The following is a 23,894-nucleotide window of genomic DNA, read 5'->3' as shown; positions in this document are numbered from 1 at the left end:
TGTTCTATTATAGGGTGGTATGCAAGAGCTAGCTGTCTTATTAATCTATTTTACTGAAGTTGGCCGAGCTCTAACATCTGGGATTAAAAGAAAAAGCTCAAGATTAGAGAACAAAAAAAAAAAAAAGTCAAACATAACCCCAATCTCCATCCTGTATAGCCTATTTTTTTTGTGTGTGTGTGTGCTTTGAACATTTTTAGAGACTTGCAGCATTTTTTCCTGTTCTAAAAGCTCTTGAATCCTTTGAGTAGAATTCAGAGTGTTATCACCATTTGAGCCAAACTTGATTCTTTTTTTCATGGAATGGAAGAAGAGTGCAATAAAAATGATCTTGGTTAAAAAAAAAACAAAAACAAACTCCTGGATATTTTGGAGATTATTAAGTAAAGACCAAACTTACATCTTCCCAGCAGTGACATCACAATCATTTAATTTAAGAGATGGGATGATTTGCCCCCACCTCAAAATGGCAAAAAAAAAGGCTTCCATATCATCCACAGCATCATAAATACTTGGTCTCTTTGAAGTGCTGGCAACTTTGTATGGGCATCAAAGGACCGTGAAGAGAAAGACAGAAAAAGCACAGGGCCTGGTTCTCTTTTTACAACTCTGACGTCACTAGAGGTAAGGAAACCACCTGTGGAACGGTTCCCATTGCTCTTGCAGGGCTGCAATTTGATGAAAAGGCTGACCTAGAAATGAGGAGCAAGATTCTAGGATTTGCAGTGAACTTCTTTAAACAGACAGCTTGAGAGGAGCTAGGTTTTTCAAAGACGGAACTCTTCTTTTCCCTTAAATTCAGAAATAGAGTCTACAGCCTTTCAATAAAGAGTACTCTCGTGTGAATGTGTGTGTGTTGGGGGGAGGGTCCACTCAGCAATCATTTCCTGATATTCTGGCCTTTGCTTACATACAATTGGGACCTTACAAATAAAGCAGTAACATTAACCTTTTTTTTTTTCATGGCTAGCTAGTTCTGCATTGTCCAGACTAATTGAAGAGAAGAGAGAGCCCATGCTAATTGTGACTTAACACCAGCCAATTCAGTCCATGGATAATCCCCAAATTCCATCTGAGCCATCTAGCCTGCTTAAATGCTAAGTTGTGTTATTTTTACCAGAGCTGCTAACAAGTAGCACATTAACTGATTGTAATTCCACTTCCTCTACCCTTCCTTTTGAGGCAGGTGAGATGGGTATTCTCAAGCACTGCAAGCTCTCAGAGCTGGCAGAAAGAAGTGAGGGGTCGGAGGGGTAGGAAGGGTAGTTTTAAGAGACATGCTGAAAAACTAAACCCCAGAGTGCCCCCTTCCATTGCTCGTGGATTCTCCAGACCCACTTCTGGCTATTCCTCCCCTGTTTTCCATTGAAGGAGCTCAGGGTGGTGGGGGGGGCCAAAACTGTTTTTCTTTTGCAACAATCTCCTCTAGGGGCCCAAGAGCCTCAGGGAAGATCTTGGGGTACCCAGGCCTTAACCCTGTGAAGTGGAAAAACTGGGGTCCTAGATCCACAGCACACCAAATAAGATGGAATGGCTACATTCTCAGCCCAGCCACCCAACTAACTCATGGGCTGGCCTTTAGGCAAGTTGCTTGTTTTCTTATTTTGGATGAACTGATTCATTGTCTGACTCTATACAATGGGAACAAGGGCAAGAATCTTCAAATATAAACAGTGATCATGACCTTGCCCAGGCTGCCAGATAACCCCCCTTTCTTAAAATTTTCCCAGCTGGATGAAAGATGTCACTGTACATGGTAGAAACAATCCTACAAAAGAAATTAATCCAATTTTATCCAACTGCAGGTTATTTTTCTGTCATCATTAGCTATGACACAGCCAATATCGAGTTGGATGTCTGGAAGTCAATGGTACCATCCAGACATCAGTGCAGACTCTAGTTAGATCCAAGGAGGGCCCCAAACACCTCCAACTCACAAGCAAGTTATGTGTAAGTGACAACAGCAACCCTAAGGCCCAGCAATGGTCTCTTCAGGTTCTTAAAGATTTATTTATTTTGAGAGAGAGAGAGAGCAGGATTGGGGAAAGGGGAAGAAGCAGAGAGAGAGAAAGAATCTCCAGCAGATGCTCCCCAAGTGTGGAGCCCCAATGCAGGAGCTCGATCCCATGACCCGTGAGATCACGACCTGAGCTGAAATCAAGAGCTGGACGCTCAATCAGCTAAGCCTTTGCCTAGGTACCCTTGCCTTTCCAGTTTTACTATGCCTTGTCTGTGTGTGATACCACTAGAGAATTCCCAGAGATCTACAGTCTCTGAACCACAGCCGATGGACAAGAACTAAAGAATCAAAGCCAACAGGGCAGCCCAGGTGGCTCAGTGGTTTAGCGTCACCTTCAGTCCAGGGTGTGATCCTGGAGAACCAGGATCGAGTCCCGCGTCGGTCTTCCTGCATGGAGCCTGCTTCTCCCTCTGCCTGTGTCTCTGCCTCTCTCTCTGTGTGTCTCATGAGTAAATAAATAAAATTTTTAAGAAAAATAAAAAAGAAGAACCAAAGCCAACAATGGCTGCAGCTCTGCCCCACCCCCAGGTCACCCTGTGAAACATGCAGAGGCAGAGAGTACATCAGTCTAAGTTTGTGTGGAAGGATAAGGGTTCCCAGAAAGGAAAAGGACTTAAATCAGTCATTAGGAGTACCTGTTGATTATGAGGGATCAGCTAACCCAATCTGAGGATCACTCAGGCACAAAATTCCATACAGGTCAACACCCCCTCAGGACATGAGGGTCTTTCATTCAGATCAAGTCCACTGAACAGTGTTTTTTTCTTGATCAAGGTACCAATTACGTGAATGTGTTCACTCGGTAAAAATTCATTAAGTGTTACACTTTTGGTTTGTGTATTTCTCTCAATATGTGCTATGTGTCAATAAAAAGCTTACCTAAAAAATAAATAAGCAGGGGCCCCTCAGTGGCACAGTTAGTTAACTGTCTGACTCTTGTTTCTGGTCATGTCATGATCTCAGGGTCTTGAGATTGAGCCCCAAGCCTGGCTCTGTGCTCAGCATGGAGTCTGCTTGAGATTCTCTCCCTCTGACCCTCTCCTTTCTCTCTCTCTCTCAAATAAATATATATATGTATATATATATATATATATATATATATACATATACATATATATATATATATACATACACATGCAAAGGTCAAAGAATTCTTCACAGAAAGACCTAGAAGGAAGGAAGTAAAGAGGCCCACGGCATGTGACTCCTTCTCTTTTTCCTATCTAGGATTGTCAATATTTGATTTCCTTTCAAAGTTCAAGATGGGAGAGAATGAGCATCCTGTTTCCACTTCAGCTCCAGGATACAATGAGAAGGAGTGGAGTTTTCTGACAGAGTTCGTTTTTCTGTTATATTCCATTATGACCAGCTATTCTGAATGGTCCTTGTGATCTGCTGGAGCTGGAAGGCTCTGTGCTTTCTAAAGTCTACTGTGTGCTTGTATTTCTCATAAGAGACCGAGGAGGGGAAAGTGTTTGGGACTACTGGCCAAGATGGGGTTTCATTCTCATCGTGGATTCCCTTTTTCACCTGCCAAGCCATATAATTGAACTGGTGATAACATCCTTTTTGCCATAGAGTTGACTAATTAGATAGTCCTGGTCATCAGGGAGCCCCAAGACTAGTATAATCACAGCACGCTTTCTGTCTTTACTAAAAAACTAGAAGTATCATTGTGAACTCACAAAACGAGAAAGCTAAAAACTGATGGTGATAACAGAAAGAATAAGGATCAATGGGGAAATTAAGGAAATAGTGAATTAAAAAAATGAACAAAACCAAAAGTTGGTTCTTCAAAAAGATCAATGAAATTTGACAAAAGTTGGCTTAGCTTCTGAAAATCAATTAACGTAATACATTAAATCACAGGATAAAGGACAAAATGTACATGATTATTGATAGATGCAGAAAAAGCATTTGACAGAATTAAATACCCTCTCAAGATAAAAAGAATTCAACAAAATAGTGATAGAAAGGAATGTTCTCAACCTGATAAAAGGTATTTATGAAAACCCATAGCTAATTTCACACTTAATGGTGAAAGACTGGACACTTTTCCCCCTCGTAACATCAGGTATCAAGTGGTATCAAGGATATCCACTATGCTTGCCACTTCTATTCAACATTGTGCTGGAGGTTCTAGCCAAAGCAATTAGGGAAGAAAATGAAATAAAAGGCATCTAGGTTAGAAGAGAAAAAGTAAGACTATACTTATTTACAGATGACTTGGGGGGCTTGATCTTGTAGAAAATCCTAAGGAATCTAAAACACTATTTGAACTAATGAACAAATTCAGCAAGACTGCAGTATACAAGATCAATATAGAAAATCAATTGTATTTCTCTATACTTGCAATGAACAAACTAAAAATGAAATTAAGAAAATAATTCCACTTATGATAGCATCCAAAGAATAGCATAAAACACAGTAAGTTTCACAAAGTAAGTGCAAAACTTATACCCTGAAAACAACAAATAATTGTTGGAAGAAACGAAATTATATCTAAACAAATGAAAAGGCATCCCATATTCATATCAGAAGAGTTAATATTGTTAAGATGGCAATACTCCTCCAAATTGATCTATAGATTCAATGCAATTCCTATCAAAATCCTAGCTGCCTTTTCTTTCTTTCTTTTTTCTTCCAGAAATGGACAAACTGATACTAAAATTCATATGAAAATGCAAGGGATTGGCAGATGGGGGGGTGGTGGTGACAGCTCAGGGATGCTAGATTTCTTTCCAGGGTTATAAAAATGTTCTAAAGTTGGTTATGGTGATGGAAGCACAACTAAGCCTGAACTGTATTTTTTTTTTTTTTAGGTTTTTTAATTTATTTTTTTAATTAGGTTATTTATTTATTTATTTATTTTTAGGTTTTTTAATTTATTTACATGATCTCTACATCCCATGTGGGGCTTGAACTCATGACCCCATGATTGAGGCACATGCTTTTGACTGAGCCAGCCAGGTGCCCCCTGAACTGTATACTTTAAATGAGTAAATTGTATAGCAGGTGAATCATAGCTCAATAACATGGTTAAAAAAAAAAAATGATTGCATCTGTGTGGAATGAAATTGTGACTCAGCACCCAGTCCTGTTATGGGAATCTCCCTTTAACTAGTAACTGCACTTTCTAGATCTGCATATTGCCTCCATAATTCTCCTTGGACAGGAGAAAGTTGATGTCAGAAGAGTGACAAAGTCTCAGTGGTTCACCAGATAAAGGAGAAGTGGCCAACATTATGAGCTTTTCTGCCTTCAAGAGGTAAGGCCACATTGGAATAACACCCAAAGAGACACAGAGCTCTACCCACATGTCCAGCTTGATTAGGGAAGGGAACAAGAGCTGAGTTTCTCAATATACCTGGCACCTTATATACCTGTCTATTAAGCAGCATAGAAAGCAGGTGGAAAAAAACAAATCTCAGGCCTATTTTTAGGATTTAAATTTCACTTTAAAAATGGGCCCCAAACCTGCTACTAAATGGTTCATAATGAGGGGTCAGCATTTTTAAAGTGAGAGTTCAGGACGTGCTAGAACAGATGTTCTGTGAATCCAGATAAGGACTAAGAAGTAAACACAGGCTGTGAATTCAGCAAACTCATCGTCAACAAGGCCATAAAAAAGGGGGATTAAGTTAAAAGGCGGATTAAACACAAACTAAAATAAGCCTAGGGAAAAAGTTAAGAATATGCTCATTTGTCTGAATCCATAGGAGAAATGGGGTCTGAACAAGACGAGGATGAGGGAGAGAAATGCTAGGGTCAACATAAGGGGATTAAGAGGAGCCTGCCTGCTGGAGAAGTGCTGCCCCCTTGGAAAATGGAACAATCATTTACAGAAGTCACATACCCAGTCAGCATCTAGTCACTAACACCCGTCCCTGCAGATCTAACAGCACTTGCTCTGGGGCCCCAGAAACAGCAGCCTGCAGTCTCTCTCCCATTTTTCCAATTTGACAACCATCAAGGGAAGTTTCCATATTTATTCATACATGCCTCCTTCCCCCCACGGAGAGATTCTGAAGAGCCATCATGCCTCGTCCTTGCAGGAACTGGCAAAGATATGAGAGTGAGGCTCGAAGATGAGGAATCAAGAGTGAGTCAATAATCTCTGGTCTCCTGGCTCTCCTCACAGTCTCTGCCTGCCATCCCCCAGTGCTCCCAACCTGGGGAAGGCCCATGCTGAGGATCTAGTGGTTCCCTAGCTCACCTTCCTCCAGGTTGGTCAAGTCTTAGATTTAAAACTTAAAAAAATTAAGAAGTTCTAAAAAGACATCATCTTCCAATCACAAATTATTTAATCTTCCTTCTTCTTATGGCTAATTCAGTTGAAAACTAATTTTTAAACAAAAGGATCAATGACTCGATGAAAAAAAGAAGGTTAAGTCCAACTTATAAACAGCATTGTCAATGATTGCTGGGTAATGCTGGGGTTCTTATAACAAACAGAATGAGAATCCCAAAGACCAATGGTGATGGCTGAGAATGGTAGCCAAGCACTAAGATGAGAGAAACTTTCCTACTTACAGTGTGCCCACTGGTGCAGAGATATTCACAGATGTTATGAAAAATAATGAGGTACGTCCATCAAACTGGCAAATGAGACCTGTCTGTTTTGTTCCTCTTTCAGCAGAAGAATCTGCCCTTGAACATCTACTCATCTTTGAGTTTTCCCAAAGCTTCCCTCCCATCCCCCAACCCACAAGTGAGGACACCAACTGTCATACTTCTCTCCTGAGTAGACTCGAGCTTTCCGAGTGAGGGTGTAGGTTTTTGTGTTTGCTCCTTTCCGGAGAGGATCATCCAGAGGTGACTGGCAGGGCGGATCCTCCAGAGGGTTCCAGTAGCTCTGTTCACACATACCCCGCAACAAGATCTCCGCCAATTGCCTGGCTATTGTCTGGGAACACAAAAGAGCAAAGGCACAGCTATGAATCTATTTTGTATCATTCATTCACTCATTCACTCATTCAGTAAATACTTTTCAGCCATTGCTTTATGCAAGGCACTATTCCAGGACTCATGGCTAAACGTTTTTACTTCTCTGATGAAAATTGTATCAGTTGATGGCAAAAAAGAAAAGAAAAGAAAATGCACTAAGGTATTTGGACCATCTTAAAAGACAAGCCTATACCCTTCACATGCCACCCTACCTCTGTGGCACTCTAAAGCGCTCAACGGGTTTTATGCCTGAAGCTACAGAAACTTTAGTTAAGCTCCTTCCCGAAAGTTCTTATAATAGGTGAACTGCAAATATTTTTTGTCACCTCCCAACAGATCCCTGCTAAAACCCAAACTTGGGAAAAAGCCGGTGCTCAACCTAGATGATGTCATTCTTGGGGGAAAAAATCTCTTCGTTGCTGATAAGATGGTATCCAGGACAGATTTTTGGAATGCCTTCCCTCTTTGAAGTGCCAAGGGCCAGTACCACAGTGGCCCCATTCTGGGACTCAGCACCTGAATGTCTGCTCCAGTTACACCCTGGGCCTCCCAGCCCAGAGGCTATACTGCTGGCCTATGCAAAAGAGAAAGCAAGGTGGCGAGTGTGGCGACTGATCAAGAAAGACCTCTTTTCAAAGCTGGTTAGGCATCTCTTTTTCTTCGCTGTGAAAACCCAGACCATATCCGGATCTTGTCATCCTAAGTAAGACCCAGATTACTATGCTCTTCAAACTCTATAGTAGAACAGGACGCTGGATGATGAATGGGAGGAGGGGGGATGTGGCAACTACTAAGAAATATTTTGTTAGCTGATGCGTATCAGTTCACTTACCTTGTAATCTTCCACCGGTAAAGAAGAGGAAGAATAAAAACAAACAAAAAACTCCCACAAAATCCCCCTGAAAACAGAAGCAGGGCACCTCGGGGGGTAGGGGTAGGGGGTGGTCCATGCTACCCCACAATCAGCCAAAGGTGGCAAAATAAAAATTCAACCATCGAGTTTTTCCACAAAGTTTTCACTTTCTTTGGAAACATGCAGGCAAAGAATGCTTATCTTCCCTGAGAGTGAGACTTTTAAATAAATATGTTCCAGAAGAAACTTTGCTGGGTTTTCATCCATGTGAAATCTCCTAAAACACCACAAGGAAACTTAAGTGCAACCAAATCACTAGCTTAGTGGCTTCTGATAACCACTGGGTAAAGGCAAATTTCTTGATTATTCCCAAGCAAGACCCACTGGCTTTAATGTCTATAAAAATGAGAAATTAAATGCATTCCTATCATCCCCAACTGAGCCATCTGTAAAGATCTCATAAGAACACAATTTTCAGGACCTAAACAGTTCCTGAACTGTTTTCTTAAGCCCTCCATTACAGTTTCATTTTGATCTCTCTGCAGTCATATAAGCTAATGACTTCTGCTGGAAGCATCGACTGGCAAAAATAGCCTCCACTCACCATAGTGGAGAAAAAAAAAAGTCAAAGGAAAAAAAAGTGAACAAGGAACTTCATTTTCTGGATATACCTGCCATGGAGGGATTCTAAAGTTATAAAAATCTCTGCCCTCCACAGTTTGCTTGTCCACTACAAGATAGCTTGTGCTAGATCTCACTTTACCTCCAAGTACTAACCTTCCAGAGAGACTCTGAAAATGAGGTTTAGATGTGATTGCATATTTTAAATGTATCACTTCACCACTGCACTGACGATCAGGAAAGATGTCTGCTTGTGTGCACTGACAGGTCAAACGGAAGTTCAGAACGGGAGATAAATATGAGAAATGATCAGCAGATCACCAATATCGATCAGACCTTTTACTTTTCTATACTTTGGTTTCATTTACTTGCAGTGAAATGCTTATAAATTGTTGGTAGCTATCAAATAAAGTCAGAAGGAAAGAAAGGAAAGGAAGGGAGCCAGAAAGAAAGAAGCCAAACTTTTATGTATAAACTTGGTCATTAAATCCGTTTTGAGGATGCCTGGGTGGCTCAGAGGTTGAGCATTTGCCTTTGGCTTAGGGCATGATGCTGGAGTCCCAGGATCGAGTCCTGCATTGGGCTTCCTGCATGGAGCCTGCTTCTCCCTCTGCCTAGGTGTCTGCCCCCCCCCACCCCTGCCCCCGTGCGTCTCTCATGAATAAACAAATAAAATCTTTAAAAAAATTTCATTTTGTATGTATTTTTTTAATTGTGGCAAAAATCATGTAACATTAAAACTCACCATTTTAACCATTTTAGTGTCTGAGCTAATGGTGCTTAGTCCATTTACAGTGCTATGCAACCATCACCTCTGGTTCCAGAATATCACTTCCAGAGGCAACCCTGCACCCTTGTAGTGGTTACTTCCCATTCCCTCCTCCCAGCCTCCAGGAATAATAAGCCTGCTTTGAGGAGATCTGCCTGCTGGGGACATATCATGTAAATGGAATCATGTAACATGGGGCCTTTTGGGTCTGGCTTTTTCACTCAGCATCATTTTCAAGGATCACTCATGCTGTAGCCTGGGTCAGTGCCACATTCCTTTTTGTGGCTGAATAATACTCTGTTGTGTGGACATACCACATTTTGTTTATCTAGTCATCAACTGATAGAATTCAGATGGTTTCTAGCTTCTGGCTAGCATAAACAGTGCTGCTATGAACATTCACGTGCAAGTTTCTGTTGGAACACCTGCTTTCAGTTCTTCAAAGTATTTATCTAAGAACAGGGTTGCTGTAAATGTATTTGTAAATCCTTCTCGGCTATGGTTGCACCCCAGATGGAGTTTACAAAGCAACTTTCCCATCTCACAGGAGTGTCATAAATTTGCAAAATCAGCTAATTTTAAGGAATCATATAGTTACGAGCTGCATTAACTGGACAAGCTTTGAAGATGGCCACTGTAGACCAAGAAACCAGTAAATAAGACCCACAAAGTACTTCTCAATAGGGAAGGCAAAGAATGCCTCATGGAAATGAGAAACTAAGGTTTTCGGGTACTGTCCCAAACCTACTTCCTTGGCATTTCTGAGGTCAGGGACCGGGATGAGCATTTGTTCACAGTTCCTCAGATAATTCTGATGCACGCCACTGGTTAAGCACTCGAGGAACTGGAAGCAGTTCGACCTTGTTACTTGAGGCTCATTAGCCAAGGCCAAAAGCTAAATACCTACTTGCACCTCAAGTCCAACACAGAGCAAAAGTGACCCCCCCACATGTCACCACTAAACAGTTTACAGCTGAAAATGCCCAGGGGCAGCTCTGGTCTACCCAGACTTCTCTAGAAGTCTCTTCACTCTTCTCAAAAAAAGAAAAAAATGCTTGAAGAAACCTCTCTCCACTCCTGACGTGTCTTTATTCAGAATCCCACCTCATAGGATTTTTAGAAGTTAAAGTACATTGATTTGAATATCATAAACCTCAGGCAATCATGGAAGATATTCTCGAATTCTGTGAGGAATAACGTTGACGTGAGCAGCTGGCATATGCCTACAGCGTATTCGGATGTACTCACACGTTCTAGTGGGGGAGAAACCATTAATCTCCTTCATAAAATATATATGCTTTTGAGACAACAATATGAACAAATGCTCCATACTTAAGCAATTTTGGAAGATTGGTTTTTTAATCAGCTTTTAAAACAATTATAAGAACACTTGCCAATACAACCAGTTACTTTATTGTGCTTCTAAATCTTAAAAGAAACTGTTCATGCTGACCAGGCAAGAAGCTTTATGAAATGTTGGGAGTAGGTCAATTTGAGAGAAAAGACACTTGTCAACAATTTTTATCCATATTTTTTCAGGGTTTTTTTTTTTTCCTTAAAGAACTCTATAAATTGAAGTATCTGGGTTGAACCTCTTAAGGCACCCCCAAAATCACATCAATATATAAATAAATACCAAAGACCAAGTGAGGTCTTGGTGGTGGGGGTATGTATAAAGTTGTTCATCTTGTCTCACCCCTAATTCTAGGAAAGCCTACTGCTTAGCCATCTGGGTCCACAAGTTGGATATCTGCATCCTAAAACCCTGGAGACACCAAAATAAAGATACAGCCTCACTTCCCATGACAGGAGTCACTGAGCCTTGCCCAACTGAAAATGCTCCCGTATATTTTAAGGGGTCGTGACAATGGGAGGACAGTGGTACACTGTAACAAGACAAGAGTGGAATCTTCTATGGGGTTGTTATGTCAGTTGTGAAAGGGGTATTTGCTTAGTCTCTGGTAAACACCAGGCCTTCACCCAGATATGGAGGTATCATTAATAATCCTCCCAGGCAGGAAAGTTTAAGGATTCAAAGGAAGAGAGAGAACTTATGCCAACAAGACAGTCAAATTGCTGATTTGATGCTGATGAACAAGTTTATTTAACTAGCTTTTATATTTCTCCTCAAAGTTTTAGCACCAATGCAATTAGTCGAACAACCAGGTACTCTTCAGGATCCAATCTGCTTTGCTCAGGCTGGGTTTTGGTATGAAATCATTAACATACAACCAACGCCTTGACCACAATGGCATCAGGCAAGGCTTATATTCTCCCTGCCTTACAGGATGCACTTGTTCTGTTTCAGGAAGTAGCACTACCAAAGTACACAAAAAGATGCTCAATGTCACTAGCCATCAGGGAAATGTAAATTAAAAACCACAATGAGACAGCACTTCATACATACTAGGATGCCCACGACTAAAAAAGACAGACAATAACAAGTGCTGTCAAGGATACGGAGAAATCGGAGCCCTCACAACGGCTGCTGGGAATATAAAATGGTGTAGCTGCTTTGGAAAATTGTCTGGCAATTGCTCCAAATGTTAAACGTGGAGTCACTATGGGATCCAGCAATTCCACTCCTAGGCACCTGAACACACCCATGTCCACCTAAAAAGTTGTGTAAGAATGTCCACAGAGGGATTACCCATAACAGTCAACACAGGGAAACAATCCAAATATCCATCAACAGATGAACAGACACACAGAATGTCTTATATCCACGCAGTGGAGTAGTACTTGGTCACAAAAAGGAGCGAAGTGCAGATCCATGCTACAGCATGGCTGAACCCTGAGATACCATGCTACGTAAAGCAGGCCAGTCACAAAGAAGACCACCTAGTATGTAATTCCATTAACATGAAATTTACAAAACAGGCAAATCCATAAAAGCAAAAAATAAAACAGTGGTTGCCAGAGGCTAGCGGGGAAAAGAGAGGATGCGGGTTGACGGCTAATAGGCACAGGGGTTCTTTGGGGGTGAGAATGTCTTGAAATTAAATATTAGTGATGGCTAAACACTCTTGTGAGTACACTAAGATCAGCTGACTTTAAATGGGTGAACTGTGTGATATGGAAATTACATCTCACTAAAGAATGTGTGTGTGTGTGTGTGTGTGTGTGTGTGTGTGTGTGTGTGTGTATATATATATATGGAGGGGAGGGGACGGGCAGGGAGAGGAAGTGGGGAGATAACACCCGAGGTGCCCTTCTGGCCTCAATCAAATCACCCATCGCACTCACCATTCGCAGGTTTTGAGTTGTTCTCGTTTCTACTGCTCTGAGGATCTCTCTAAATCTCCCGACGCCTCTTGTCAAGTTCCTGCGTGCACACAGAATTTGACAGGGTTTCCATCTGGCGTGCATTAATATTAAATATTTTATACACATATTTCAATGCATTTTGTCTACATAAAAGCTGTTGGCTAGATTTTAAGCAAACAATTAGTCTGCATATGCCTGTCCATCTTTGTTCGACTCTGAAAAATTTGGCCTGGTCTTTTGTGCTCCCACAATCAAATTTTCTCAGAGAGAAAAAAAAAATCAGTTCTGAGGCAAAAAGGAAAAAAAAAAAGAATGAATGAATGAATGAGTGGAAGGAAGGAAGAAAAAATATGGAAAATATCTTGAAAAGTTTATCTTCGACCTCACAATGGTTCCATAGTTTTCCTCCTTTCCTGATGATGCTAAATCTCTTTTCACTTAAAAGGTGGGTGGCAAGAGGGTTATAGGAATAGCGACATAGCACCAAATGCGGTGTGGTATAGGGTTCCTATAACTCGCCATCTTTATGGGGAGGACAAAGAGAACAGGTATGAAAACTGAGGGGCTCTACGAAGCAATCACTCTGCATCTTCGAAACATGAGTCACTGTCTCCAAAAGCCACCGAGCTGACCCTCCTCCTCCCAAATCTGCATCAACAAGAAGCAAATGGTCAAAGGCCCCTTCTGAGAGAGAGCGAATGCATGAAAACTAGAACATTGAGCTTCCCCACGAGGATCAGAACACATCTCATCTCACCACCCACACCTCACCGGGTCACGTTTGGTGACACATTGCACTAAAGAACAGATCATTCTATAGCGACATTCTGGTCACTATATCCAGGCCCCCACTTGTCCTCCCTGAAAGCCGTGCCCAGCCTGTTCAGCCAAGAACGCTTCCTAGCCAGGCCCTTTACATTGAGCGCTCCACCACCTATGACATAACTCGGTGATATTTATAACTTGCTCATTAGGACACATCTCATCTTTCCAAAAAGCCGCAGAACGGGTCAGCCGGTGCAGACCTGTCAGCCAGCCTCTGCGGGCTGTGGCAGATGCTCTAGGTATTTGGCTCTCTTCTTGGATGACATTTTAAATCGTGCAAAGCTATTTAATCAAATTGAATATGGGCTCTGCATGCTGTAGGCCCTCACAAGGGCTATTAATTTGTATCTTATACCTACCCATCATCCTAGGACTCTCATTCACAAGAACAGCAGCCCCGGAACTTTAAGATAATAGTTTATTGGCATGAGTACATAAACTCCCGGATTCCTATCACCCACACATATCAGATGGTATCAGATCAGAAGCTTCAGGGTGGCATAAAAAAGAGACGCTAGTGCTCAGGACTCCAAGCAGTGCTGAAGGAACTCTAACAGAGACATGAATGAAAATCAGGTAATGGGCCCCAGGATATGCAATCTAGTCTGCTTTCCCCTTCGTTTGTTTTTATGGGATCCGTGTTCACAGGCAACAAAGTACATTTGCTTTGGACTGAAGCTCAGTGCTCTTAAGTAACAGGGGGAAGCAAACAGCTATAACTAACCAGGGATGGGCATGGACACAGCGTTTGAATTTTTTGCCCCAGAATCTCAGACTAAGCAACTACCGCGTGCACAAGGGAGAGCAGTTGGACTGTGTGTCATAAGGGTGGGGCTGAGGGGACATAATTGGAGACCCATGTTCACAGGGCTGTTTTCCCAGGGTGGCAAGGAGCTCTGAAAAGGCAGCATCGAATCTATATACGATAAGCCAGGGCACCCTCCAAGATAGGAACTGGGCATTGGGACTGTCTCTCTTCGCCTTCCCAACAGAATAAGATACTTATCTAGTTAGAGAAGCACAGAATTTTCTAGCTAGCCGCAAGACAACCCAATCTAGTCCACTGCGACACAGAAGCGAAATGGCTTGCTCAGCTTCACGAACCCAGTGAGAGAGTGAGCTGGAAGCTTTCTATTAGATTCTATCAGCTTCCTGGGCAAAAGAAATATCAGCTGTAAGACAGAGGAGGTGCCACTCTGGAAGGAAAGAACAAAAATACCAAGAGGAGAGCTCAGGCCTGCGGTCTTTATCATATATATGCAAATTACTTCATATATACATAATGCAAATTTTACACGTCCCAGTGATCACGGCTGATGAGATACTCCCAGGAAGTGGCTCAAAATTGGAAAGAAAATCCGACGGCGCAGGCGAAGCAGTCTGGTGACCAATGTACTGCCCCGGGACCGCTGCCTTGAGGGAGGGAGGGTGGCTGGAGAGATTGGATTCTCCCGCGCGGGCCCGACGCCCCCTGCTGGAGGCCTGGGGGAAGTGCCCGGGACGTGGGGGGGCTGCCTCTGGGGGCCTACTCCCAACGCAGGTAGCCTGGCCTTCAAGCAAATATAGTTTCTTTCAACTGTTCCCTGATTATTTCTGGAGAGAGCCTAGGATTTGGAATCAAATTCTCCCTCCGGCTCGGGGAGGTCCTGCTTGTAAACAAAGAATCCACAGTAACCCCCCAAAGACCTGACACCCCACTCAGCAAACGAATGCAGGCCCCCTCAAGGACAACCACGGATGGGTCTGACAGCAAGAAAGGAGGGGAAGGATTTTAAATATCAGAAGAGGAAGAAAGTTTCCCAAATGCAAAAGTGTCTCATTCTCAGCGGTGACTCCTGCACCATTCAAACATTTTGTTTAATCTTATAATTTTATTCAACCAATCATTTCCACTATGACAGCCGGGGGAAAAGTTTTTTGTTTGTTTTTTTTTGTTGTTGTTTTTTTTAAGCTAGATGGATAATGGTGATAGAAAGGAACAAGAAGGGTAAATTAACTTAAAAGAATTATATTCAAAGTGCTATGAAAGACTCCTATTTTGAGGGAAATAAAAGCCACATGATTGCTTTCATGTCTCTGAACTATTAGTTTATTCTTTAAATGTTGAGCTCATTACATATCCAGAATGAACTGTCGCTTAAAATCTCCACTCAAAAATGAAGACAAGGGAGCCAAGGACTTTCCCTGGTCCTGAGGGTTTCCATAGACCTTCGCATTAGGTCATTTATTCCATTTCAACATCCTTGACTGAGAGCGCGATGATGTCAGAATTCATTACGGCAAACTATTCTCAAAACGAGTGTTCCTGCCAGCTTCTGAGCAGCGGGCACTTTGGCAAGCTGTCAGAACTTGGGGTTCACCTCCCGCATCCTGCTTGGGTAAGCTTCCCGAGCCGAGTGCGTTTCCCTCCACGTGGAACAGTTCCCAGCAGCTCAGCTATTACCAGGGAGAAAGGGCCTGCACGTCCCTTGAGCACCAGCTGCCGGTCCAGTCCATGAGCAACCACGACCCTGCTTGCACTTGCCAACAGCACTGTCTGTCCGCGACCCTGCAGGGGGACCCTGGGCCACTCCCACCACCTTGCTCGCATTCTAACCCTGGTAACCTGTTGCCCTGTCCTGACAAGAAAGCCCACCCACTTTTCACAGGGACACATGCTCCTCCTGGTGACCTACTTGCATTTTTTTCCCACCTCCTTTTTCTACCTGGTTTCATCCTCCTCCTCCTTCCTTCCAGGTCTCATCTACTGGCCCTGAGGACACGGGGAGGGGGGGGGGGTGGACTCACTAGTGCTTGGCTTCCCTCTTGACCCCGTGGGCCCCATGGCAGCACTTCAGTAAGCTGGTCTCTGAAATCTGCACGCTCATGTACAAGCCCATGGCAGCGCCTGCCCTGTTGGCTGTGCCTCTATGCCACCAAACCAAGGGGGAGCTCTCTGGGGAAGGAAGTCAGGCCTCTAAAATCAAAACCAAAATGGAAAACCAGGGCTGGGAGAAACTCGGAGACTTTGAGAAACATTTCACCTCGTGATGGGCGGCCACTCAACAGCAAGCTCAATACACTTTTTTTTGTTGTTGTTATTTCTCCTTTCATTTCTTGGGACTAAGTGGAGGAGAGACAACTCTTCCCCTTAACACAGGCTTCCAAATTATTTTCTGACCTTGGAGTGTGGCTCAGGCCACCAAAGCACTTCAATTCCATATCAACTGTCACTGTCATGCAAACTCAAAGTTCTGGGGCAAATAGAATACTTTTTTATGCTGTTTAGTCAAACTCCTGGATAGTAAGGACAAGGTATTTTTGTCCTTCTCTGTGATCAACTACAGAACAAGTCGACACTCATAGATCTCTCAGCGACTAGAAATCGTGGCTCTTCCCAGGTCCTTTCTTACCAAGTGGCACCCCTGAAGCTCTTAAGCAGCAGGTCATGTCAACAGTGACTAAGTACTATTGTACATTGGGTTCCAGGCTCATCCCTGGGGACACACTGGTGAGCAAGGGACATCATCCATCCCTGGGGACACACTGGTGAGCAAGGGACACCATCCAACCTCAGGGAGTCGAGAGGCCTCCACATCCCCCATAAGAACGCAGACACCATGTTTGCTTGTTGACATACCCCAAACCCCTCAAACAGAGCCTGGCATACAGCAAGTGCTCAGTAAGTACTTTTTGAATGAATTTCAGATCGATTGTGAGTAGGAGACACCAAGACCACAAGGGGGGATGCATTTTCTTCCTGTTCCTTGTCCCCTTTTTTCTTACTGCACTGGATTGGCAGGCAGCCCAGGAAAGCACCCTCTTAAACAGAATATGTCCCATACGCCGTTGGTGGCCTTGCAGCATGGGTGTCTGTGGCAGCACTGACACACGTCTGGACCGAGTGACACAGCTGGGCATGCCTGGCCTGACAGCTTTCAGAGGACTGCATGGATAAGAAAGATTTTTGAAGACCTCTTTAGAAAGCGTCCAGACATTTCTGGGCAGCTTTCCTGCCCATGTGCCTTTACATATGCCCCTCTGTCAGAAGTGGCCTCGGAACTCTTAGTTACCCTTCCAGGCCCAGATCAAAGGCCACCATTGGGAGCTATTTCCCCAGCTTCCTGTTTCCTGGGTGCTCCCAACAAGCATGCACACATTTTGGGCACAGAGAGCACTCAACATACTGATTTTCATTCATATTTACATCTATTGGCCCACCAAACTGTGATCATCTTAGAAGCAACAGCCCTCTTTGTCCCAACTGCTACCCAGAGCCAACCAGGCACCCAAGTGACACGTAGGAAGCTGAGTGCCCTCAAAAGAAAGCAAAGGCTTAGAGCCATCTTTATTTTGAAATCTCTTTCCCCAGCTCCTTGCTAAGAAGCATTTTCTCAACTACGAATGGGACAACACTTCTGACATCATAAGATACAGCCCACTAGTATGTGAGACGTTGTCAACACAACCCCAGAAAAAATGGAAATAAACCATGTTGCTCTAGGGCACTTTCTCTCAGTTCTCAGGCTTGAGAATTGCTGCCTCTTCATTTCTATAATCTTAGCATCACCTATTTGGAAAAAGCCTGAAATCAAAACCAGATATCCAGGTCTGGAAAGTGGGAGGAGGAAAAGACATCGTTCACAGTCCCAAAGGGCACTTCTGGCCGGCTGTCAGGGAGCTGTTTTTCCCAGAATGGACTCCAGCTTCTCCCTCTGTCACGCACCCTTCGCCTCGTATCCAATAACATGCATTTGTGAAGACAGATGGCCGGCCGCAGTCAGAGGCCAGGGATCAAACCCACAACCTTGGCCTCGTTAGCAGAGGACTCTGTCCCATCACCGGAGCAAGCCAGCTGCCGCCTAGATATGGAGACGGGGGATGTGACAACCATCCACGCTGAGATGTGAACAAGCAGGCCAAGCTTCCGGAAGTCTCATTTCAAACCTAATGAGAGTTGTACTAGGCTTAACAACATTTTTTTTGACTACCTCAGCAACTGAGGCTTCCCTGGGACAAAAGCAGAGTAGACTAGGTGCTTTGGTCAGCTGGTTAGACAGCAGGCAGCATGCTGAGCAGCCACCGGGTACCAGGCAGCTTCTGGGCAGCCTAGGTACAAGTCCAACAGGGCAGAAAGAGCTACCCCCATGTTGAGGCAGGGACATGCAGACAGGTCCTTCCCATGCGGCATGCTTGAGGCCCAAGATGCAAGCCAGACCCCGAGAGAGAGCAACCCCACCTCCCTCAAAAACCTGCTCCTTGACATTCGCCCAGGGCCCCAGCCCGGCTCTCTGAGGAAACAGAGTATGGACAGGCCTGCCTCCTCTTGTGTTCTTCCTCCCTGACTTTTCAGAATGGGTCAGAGGATGTCGATCCTCCTTACAACAGCATACACTGAATGCCTACTATGTAGCAGGAAAGGGCCCAGGGGCACAATTGTGAGCCAGCCAATGAACATGCATCCTCACAAGCCATACTGCAACTACGCTCAACTTCACCCCGGAAGCCAAACGGTGTTCACCACCAGGCTGGGCCCCTCAACTTAATAACACTTGTACCAAACAAACCGGAACTTGTCTAACATGGAAGGCCTGGAAAGAAGCCATAGATGAAGCCATGTACTTGTCTATATCCCTACACTTGGAGAGACAAAATAGAATATGGTCCCTGGAACCAGGTGGTAAGGGCTCAAATCCCAGCTTTACACTCACTAGCTGACCTGGGGCCACGGCCTATGCCTCAGCTTCCTCATCCATAAAGTGGTGATAACCAATGTGCCTCCCCACTCATTTATTGGTTCTAAGAATTACACGAGCTAATACACAGAGTAAGTGCTTTTAAGAGTTCCCCATTATTACCGCTATTATCCTCAAGACTCTGCCATTGCTCTGAACAGTTTTGGAATTCCAGAATCTACCTTCCAATCAATTTATAGAACAAGAAAGTCTGTTTTACTGCTTTGGTGACATTTAATTTTGGCAAGGAAAAAAAAAAAAGGTATTCCCTAGTATGATTCGTTCATTTACTTTGTTATATACTGAGAGCTTGGCATGTCCTCAAAGACAAAGGTAGCAGCCAACATCATGTGAGGCTGACGGGAGCTCTTTCTCTGGGGCCCTGTGGTTACTCCCCCAGGAAATGAGGGAGACATCTCCTCAGAGTGCCCACAGGGAGGAGTGCAGAGTCTCCAGCGATGGCCAGAGGGAGGGGCAAATGCAACACTGAAAAGTTGAGGACCTGAGGGTGTTGAAGTAAATCCTGGTTTCATCTCTGTTTAACAGAGCCAACTGCCAGAGGCTGTTCTGGAACCAATCAACAAGGGCCAGGCCAATACTAAAAAATGTTACTGGGTGGCTGAGCCACTAAAGGTAGTTTAGTGGCTACCTTTAGTGGCTCTAAGTGGTGAGGTGGGGGTGGAACTACTAAAGTCTCACAAGGATATAATACAGAGCTGACGGGAGAAAAGTTCGGCACTGACATAACCGACTTCTGCTGAGACAAGCGTTTGCCCAGCTTTCCTCCCAAGCTGGCAGACATCACATTTAGCGTGAGGGGGACAGGAGTGGTTGGAGTTCCAACATGACCTGCTTCCTAGGAAGGGACACAACCACATACAACACTGATGAGCACTGGGCCAACTTAATATACATTTTATATGTCGACAAAGAGGTGGCAAAAAGACAATCTCAGACGTAGAGACACTGCTAACAATACGACCTCAAATACGACCACAACATTGAGCAGCAAAGTCACATAGATGAAAGGACTTTTGACCTCCTGTTCATCCCATTGGTTGTGCTCCGGAGAGAGGAAAAGGCACGAGCGACTTTGAGGGGAGGACAGTCCTTTAAACATACCACTGGGCTAGAGCCTGAGCGTTAAGTACAAGGGTCAGTGGGCAACGTCCACTTCCTTTTCAATTAGCAGAAACACAACTGCATTTCCAAAATAATGTCTGGGGACAAGGAAGAAAAAAATCCAAAGGACCAGTTGAAAAAAAAGAAAAAAGAAAAAGAAAGACCTTTAAAGGTACAGGGGTCACTGGACCAAATGCCTGTAGGAGCCAAGCAGGCAGCGACGTGGGCAGGAGGGGCAGAAGCTCTAGGGGGGCGGTGCCCAGGCCCCTGGTGTGCCTGAGGTATCTGGTTCAGAACCAGGCAGATGCACCCAGTAGAGGGGAGGAGGGGCTTGGCCATCAAATGGGCAGATAAAAGCCTCCAGTATTTTTCTCAGGGGACTAAAGCATCACAGTCTTGCTCGGCTTGAGGCAGCACAGGTGCTGTTTGGGATTCTCATTCAGTCTCGTGAGTCATGCCAGACAATTTGCTTGGGCCTGGGAGAGGCTAGTCAGTAGGGGGCAGAAAAAAAGGGCAAAGGTTGAGAGTGATCATGAGAATAGGAGGAGGAAAGGAGAATGGAATGTGAGACATCTAGAACCAGAGGGAAGGGAAAACAGTGCCAGATGCGAGGCATATGTAAGAAGGAGCAAAACCTAGGCAATCGGGCTTCGCCTTGCTGTGCCTGTTTCCTCACCGAGAAAATGGGACCATCCCTGCCCTCAATGCCCCAGTAAGATGACCCCTGTAAAGCTCCTGGCCCTCTGTTCAGAATCACGTCAACCTTCCCAGTCCCCAAACCTCCACTGCCTCCCCCACCTGACCCTCCACGCCACGTGTAAACATCCACTGGGCAAAAGCCAAAAGCAGCCACTGGTATGTTTGAGTACCTCTGGTTTAGCAGAAAATGCTGCAAAATCAGAACTAGGTTCAATCATATGCTATGTCAAAATCTCCTTCTCAACCCACAAGCATTTATTTGGCACCTTCTGTAGTTTTCTATGTGGGGAAACAAAGGCTCAGAAGATTAGATAACATGTCCATGGTCAGCATCCAGCCCACAGGCAGAAGAGCTGGTATCTGAACTCAGGGCAGACGCTGAAGATGAACAACTGGAAACTGTGACTCTTTTCCGTGACACAAAGACAAAGTCGGGAGAGAAGCCAGAAAGGCTGGGAGCAGCCAGGCCCAGATCAAGTGTCCACCTGGACACGCTTGTTTCCAAAGAAGGGATGGGATTCAAGGCCCCTCCCATGGGGGTGGGTGACACAGGGACAGCAGGGAAGCTCTGTGAGTGGTCTGAGCAGACCCAGAACTCTGGGTAAGACGGTGTTGGACAAAGAGAATTAACAGTGAAAACAGGATGACAATACAGAAATGGGCCTGTCCACTGTCATTAGGACAAGCTTATAAAGCAAATTCTTCCATCCGGGAGCAACCGCTGTAGCTGGCCCTTCCCAGTCAGGATTCAACCAACCACCCCAGATGGTGAGCTCAACAGTGCCCTTGGGCCACCTATCGGAAAAGAGCTCCGCCAAGCACAGGAGCAGGAGAAGAGTGATCTAGGAGGAGCATATTTAATTTGCTCGAGGGAATAAGATGTTTTCAAGCCCCTCGAAGCTGTTCAGAAAAGCTGGCATTTATCAATAAACCACTGGCAAGATTATTTCTTATGTATTTATTTATTTATTAAAAGATTTATTTATTTGAGAGATACAAAGATAGCAACAGAGAGAGAGAGAGAGAGAGAGAGAGAACATGGGCAGAGGGAGAGGGAGAAGCAGACTCTGCTGAGCAGGGAACCCAACACAGGACTCGATCCCAGGACCCCAGGATCATGACCTGAGCTAGAGGTAGGCGCTTAAATGACGGATACCCCCAGGAGACCCAGACAAGACAATTTATACACATTTCACTCCCTAATCAAGAAAGCACCCCCTCCCTGCCTCGCCCCAGACACTTTTGGCTCCTTCAGGACAGAGACTGGGTCCTCACATGCTCCAAGAAGAACAAGACCCAGCTGCATACTGTGAGGATAACACGAGGTAACAGTAAATGTGAGTGAATGTGAGCTCCACCATCACCATCTCCTGAGACAACACTAACCACTAACCGATTCCATGCCATCCCCCTAACCCATTATTCCAGATGGTTCTCTCACCAACTTAGTGAGGCAAACAGGGTTTTATTTTCTTCTACTAACAGGGCGGGAAACAGAATGCCTGAGCCAGAAAGGAAGAGGCCTGCCCAGCAGCTCCATGAGGGAGCAGCCTCTGGATTCCCAGCACCCGGATCCTATCTGTCAGGCAGTGTTCTATCTCAGCTTTGACTGCCCGCCCTCCCCCGTCCTTTTTCAACCTTTTTATTGTGTAAAATATAGACACAGAAAGCCACGTAAAAGAAAGCTGTGGCCTGGGGAATTCTTACCATGCAAACACCCTGTATTTACCACGCGGGCTAAAAACAAACCATCTCCCATCCCAATCACCCCATCCCGATGAACAGGCTCCCCTCTCTACCCAAAAGTAACTGCTATTCTGGCTTTTGGAATAATCACCTCATTCCATTTCCTTATGGCTTAATCACTAGTCTACACGTCTACACTAGGGTTTAGTCTTGGCCACTTTTTTCCCTTACTCAAGGAGTCTTTAAAATCTCTTCATCTGCAGGTGCTTTTTCTAGCTCTTTCTGTTCTCTACAATTTATCTGTTAAAGAATCTAACCTGTTTGACCTGTAGAGTTTCCCCTTGGCCAGAAAACTGCACAGCTTCATATATTCTTCTGTTCTCTGTGTTTCTTTCACTTGGCAGTTGGATTGCAAGACTTGACAGTCCAGGATCTGTCCCTTTTGCTCAAGACTTTGCCAGTGGTGGGTTCTTCTTTCAGGAGCCACGTCAAGTCTGGCTATCACTTTTTTGTTTTGTTTTGTTTTAGCAGCCCTTGATGCTCAATGGTTAGATACATGAATTCACTGGGAGTTGCAAAATGGTGATATTATGATCCTCTCACAGTATTTTCATTCATTAGCTGGAAAAATCATATGGGAAGGTGGCTCCTTTCATTTAATATTTGGTTTTCCAGTTCTCTTTATTTACTTTGTTAGACACTAATTTAGAGCTCATGAATTTAAACATATTTGATGAGGCTATTGCAACTTTCATCATTCTTGAAATTCAAATTGTCCCATATTTGGCCTGAATTCTTTTAACGTGATCCTAGAAATCTTTTGAGCTTCCTTGCTATCTGGTATGGAAAGATGTTCCAAGCTCATCCTATTCATTTCTTATTCTAGAACTGGAATGAGATTTCTTTTATTGGTAAATGATACCTCAAGATCAGTCGGGCACTGGGGATGTTCACTGCACCTGGGTCAGTCACTGAGATGGACCTCTCTCTCTCTCTCTCTCTCCCTTTATCACATACACACATGTGTTTATGTGTATATACACACGTGTACATGTGTACATATGCACACATATACAATACCACATGATTTCAATCATTTCCAATATTTCCAATTTAATCACCTGAATTCAGGACTGATCGTTTGTTTTTGACTTCTCCTATCTTAAATCTATTTTGCCTTTCTCCCACACCAAGATTCCTGGCTCTCAAGGACACAGGGGATAACAGACCATTCCATAAGTATTCATTTGCTTTATTCCATGTCACACAAAAGTGGTTCAGAACTGTAATGCCAATAATACTATCATCATTTTGATTACTGAAATGTTAAAAACTTATTCTCTGCATGTGTTATCAGCATTCTCCTTGCAT

At 44.1% G+C, this 23,894-nt stretch overlaps 1 protein-coding gene across 4 annotated transcripts in view; it reads right to left on the bottom strand.

The window, feature by feature from the left end:
- The window catches only part of TTC7B (tetratricopeptide repeat domain 7B), a 252,364-nt gene that overhangs the window by 126,338 nt on the left and 102,132 nt on the right, over positions 1 to 23,894 (bottom strand). For all 4 annotated transcript variants that reach the window (XM_041758870.1, XM_041758871.1, XM_041758872.1 and 1 more), the window contains exons 6-7: positions 12,457 to 12,535; positions 6,754 to 6,926 (exon numbers count right to left, since the gene is read on the bottom strand). In XM_041758870.1, the coding sequence (XP_041614804.1) occupies positions 6,754 to 6,926; positions 12,457 to 12,535 (252 nt within the window). The remainder of the gene's footprint in view (positions 1 to 6,753; positions 6,927 to 12,456; positions 12,536 to 23,894) is intronic.

The sequence above is a fragment of the Vulpes lagopus genome, chromosome 6 (assembly GCF_018345385.1).
Source record: "Vulpes lagopus strain Blue_001 chromosome 6, ASM1834538v1, whole genome shotgun sequence".
NCBI classification, from domain to species: Eukaryota; Metazoa; Chordata; class Mammalia; order Carnivora; family Canidae; genus Vulpes; species Vulpes lagopus.
The sequence above is the reverse complement of the archived record's forward strand: the minus strand, read 5'-3'. Positions and strand labels throughout refer to the sequence as shown.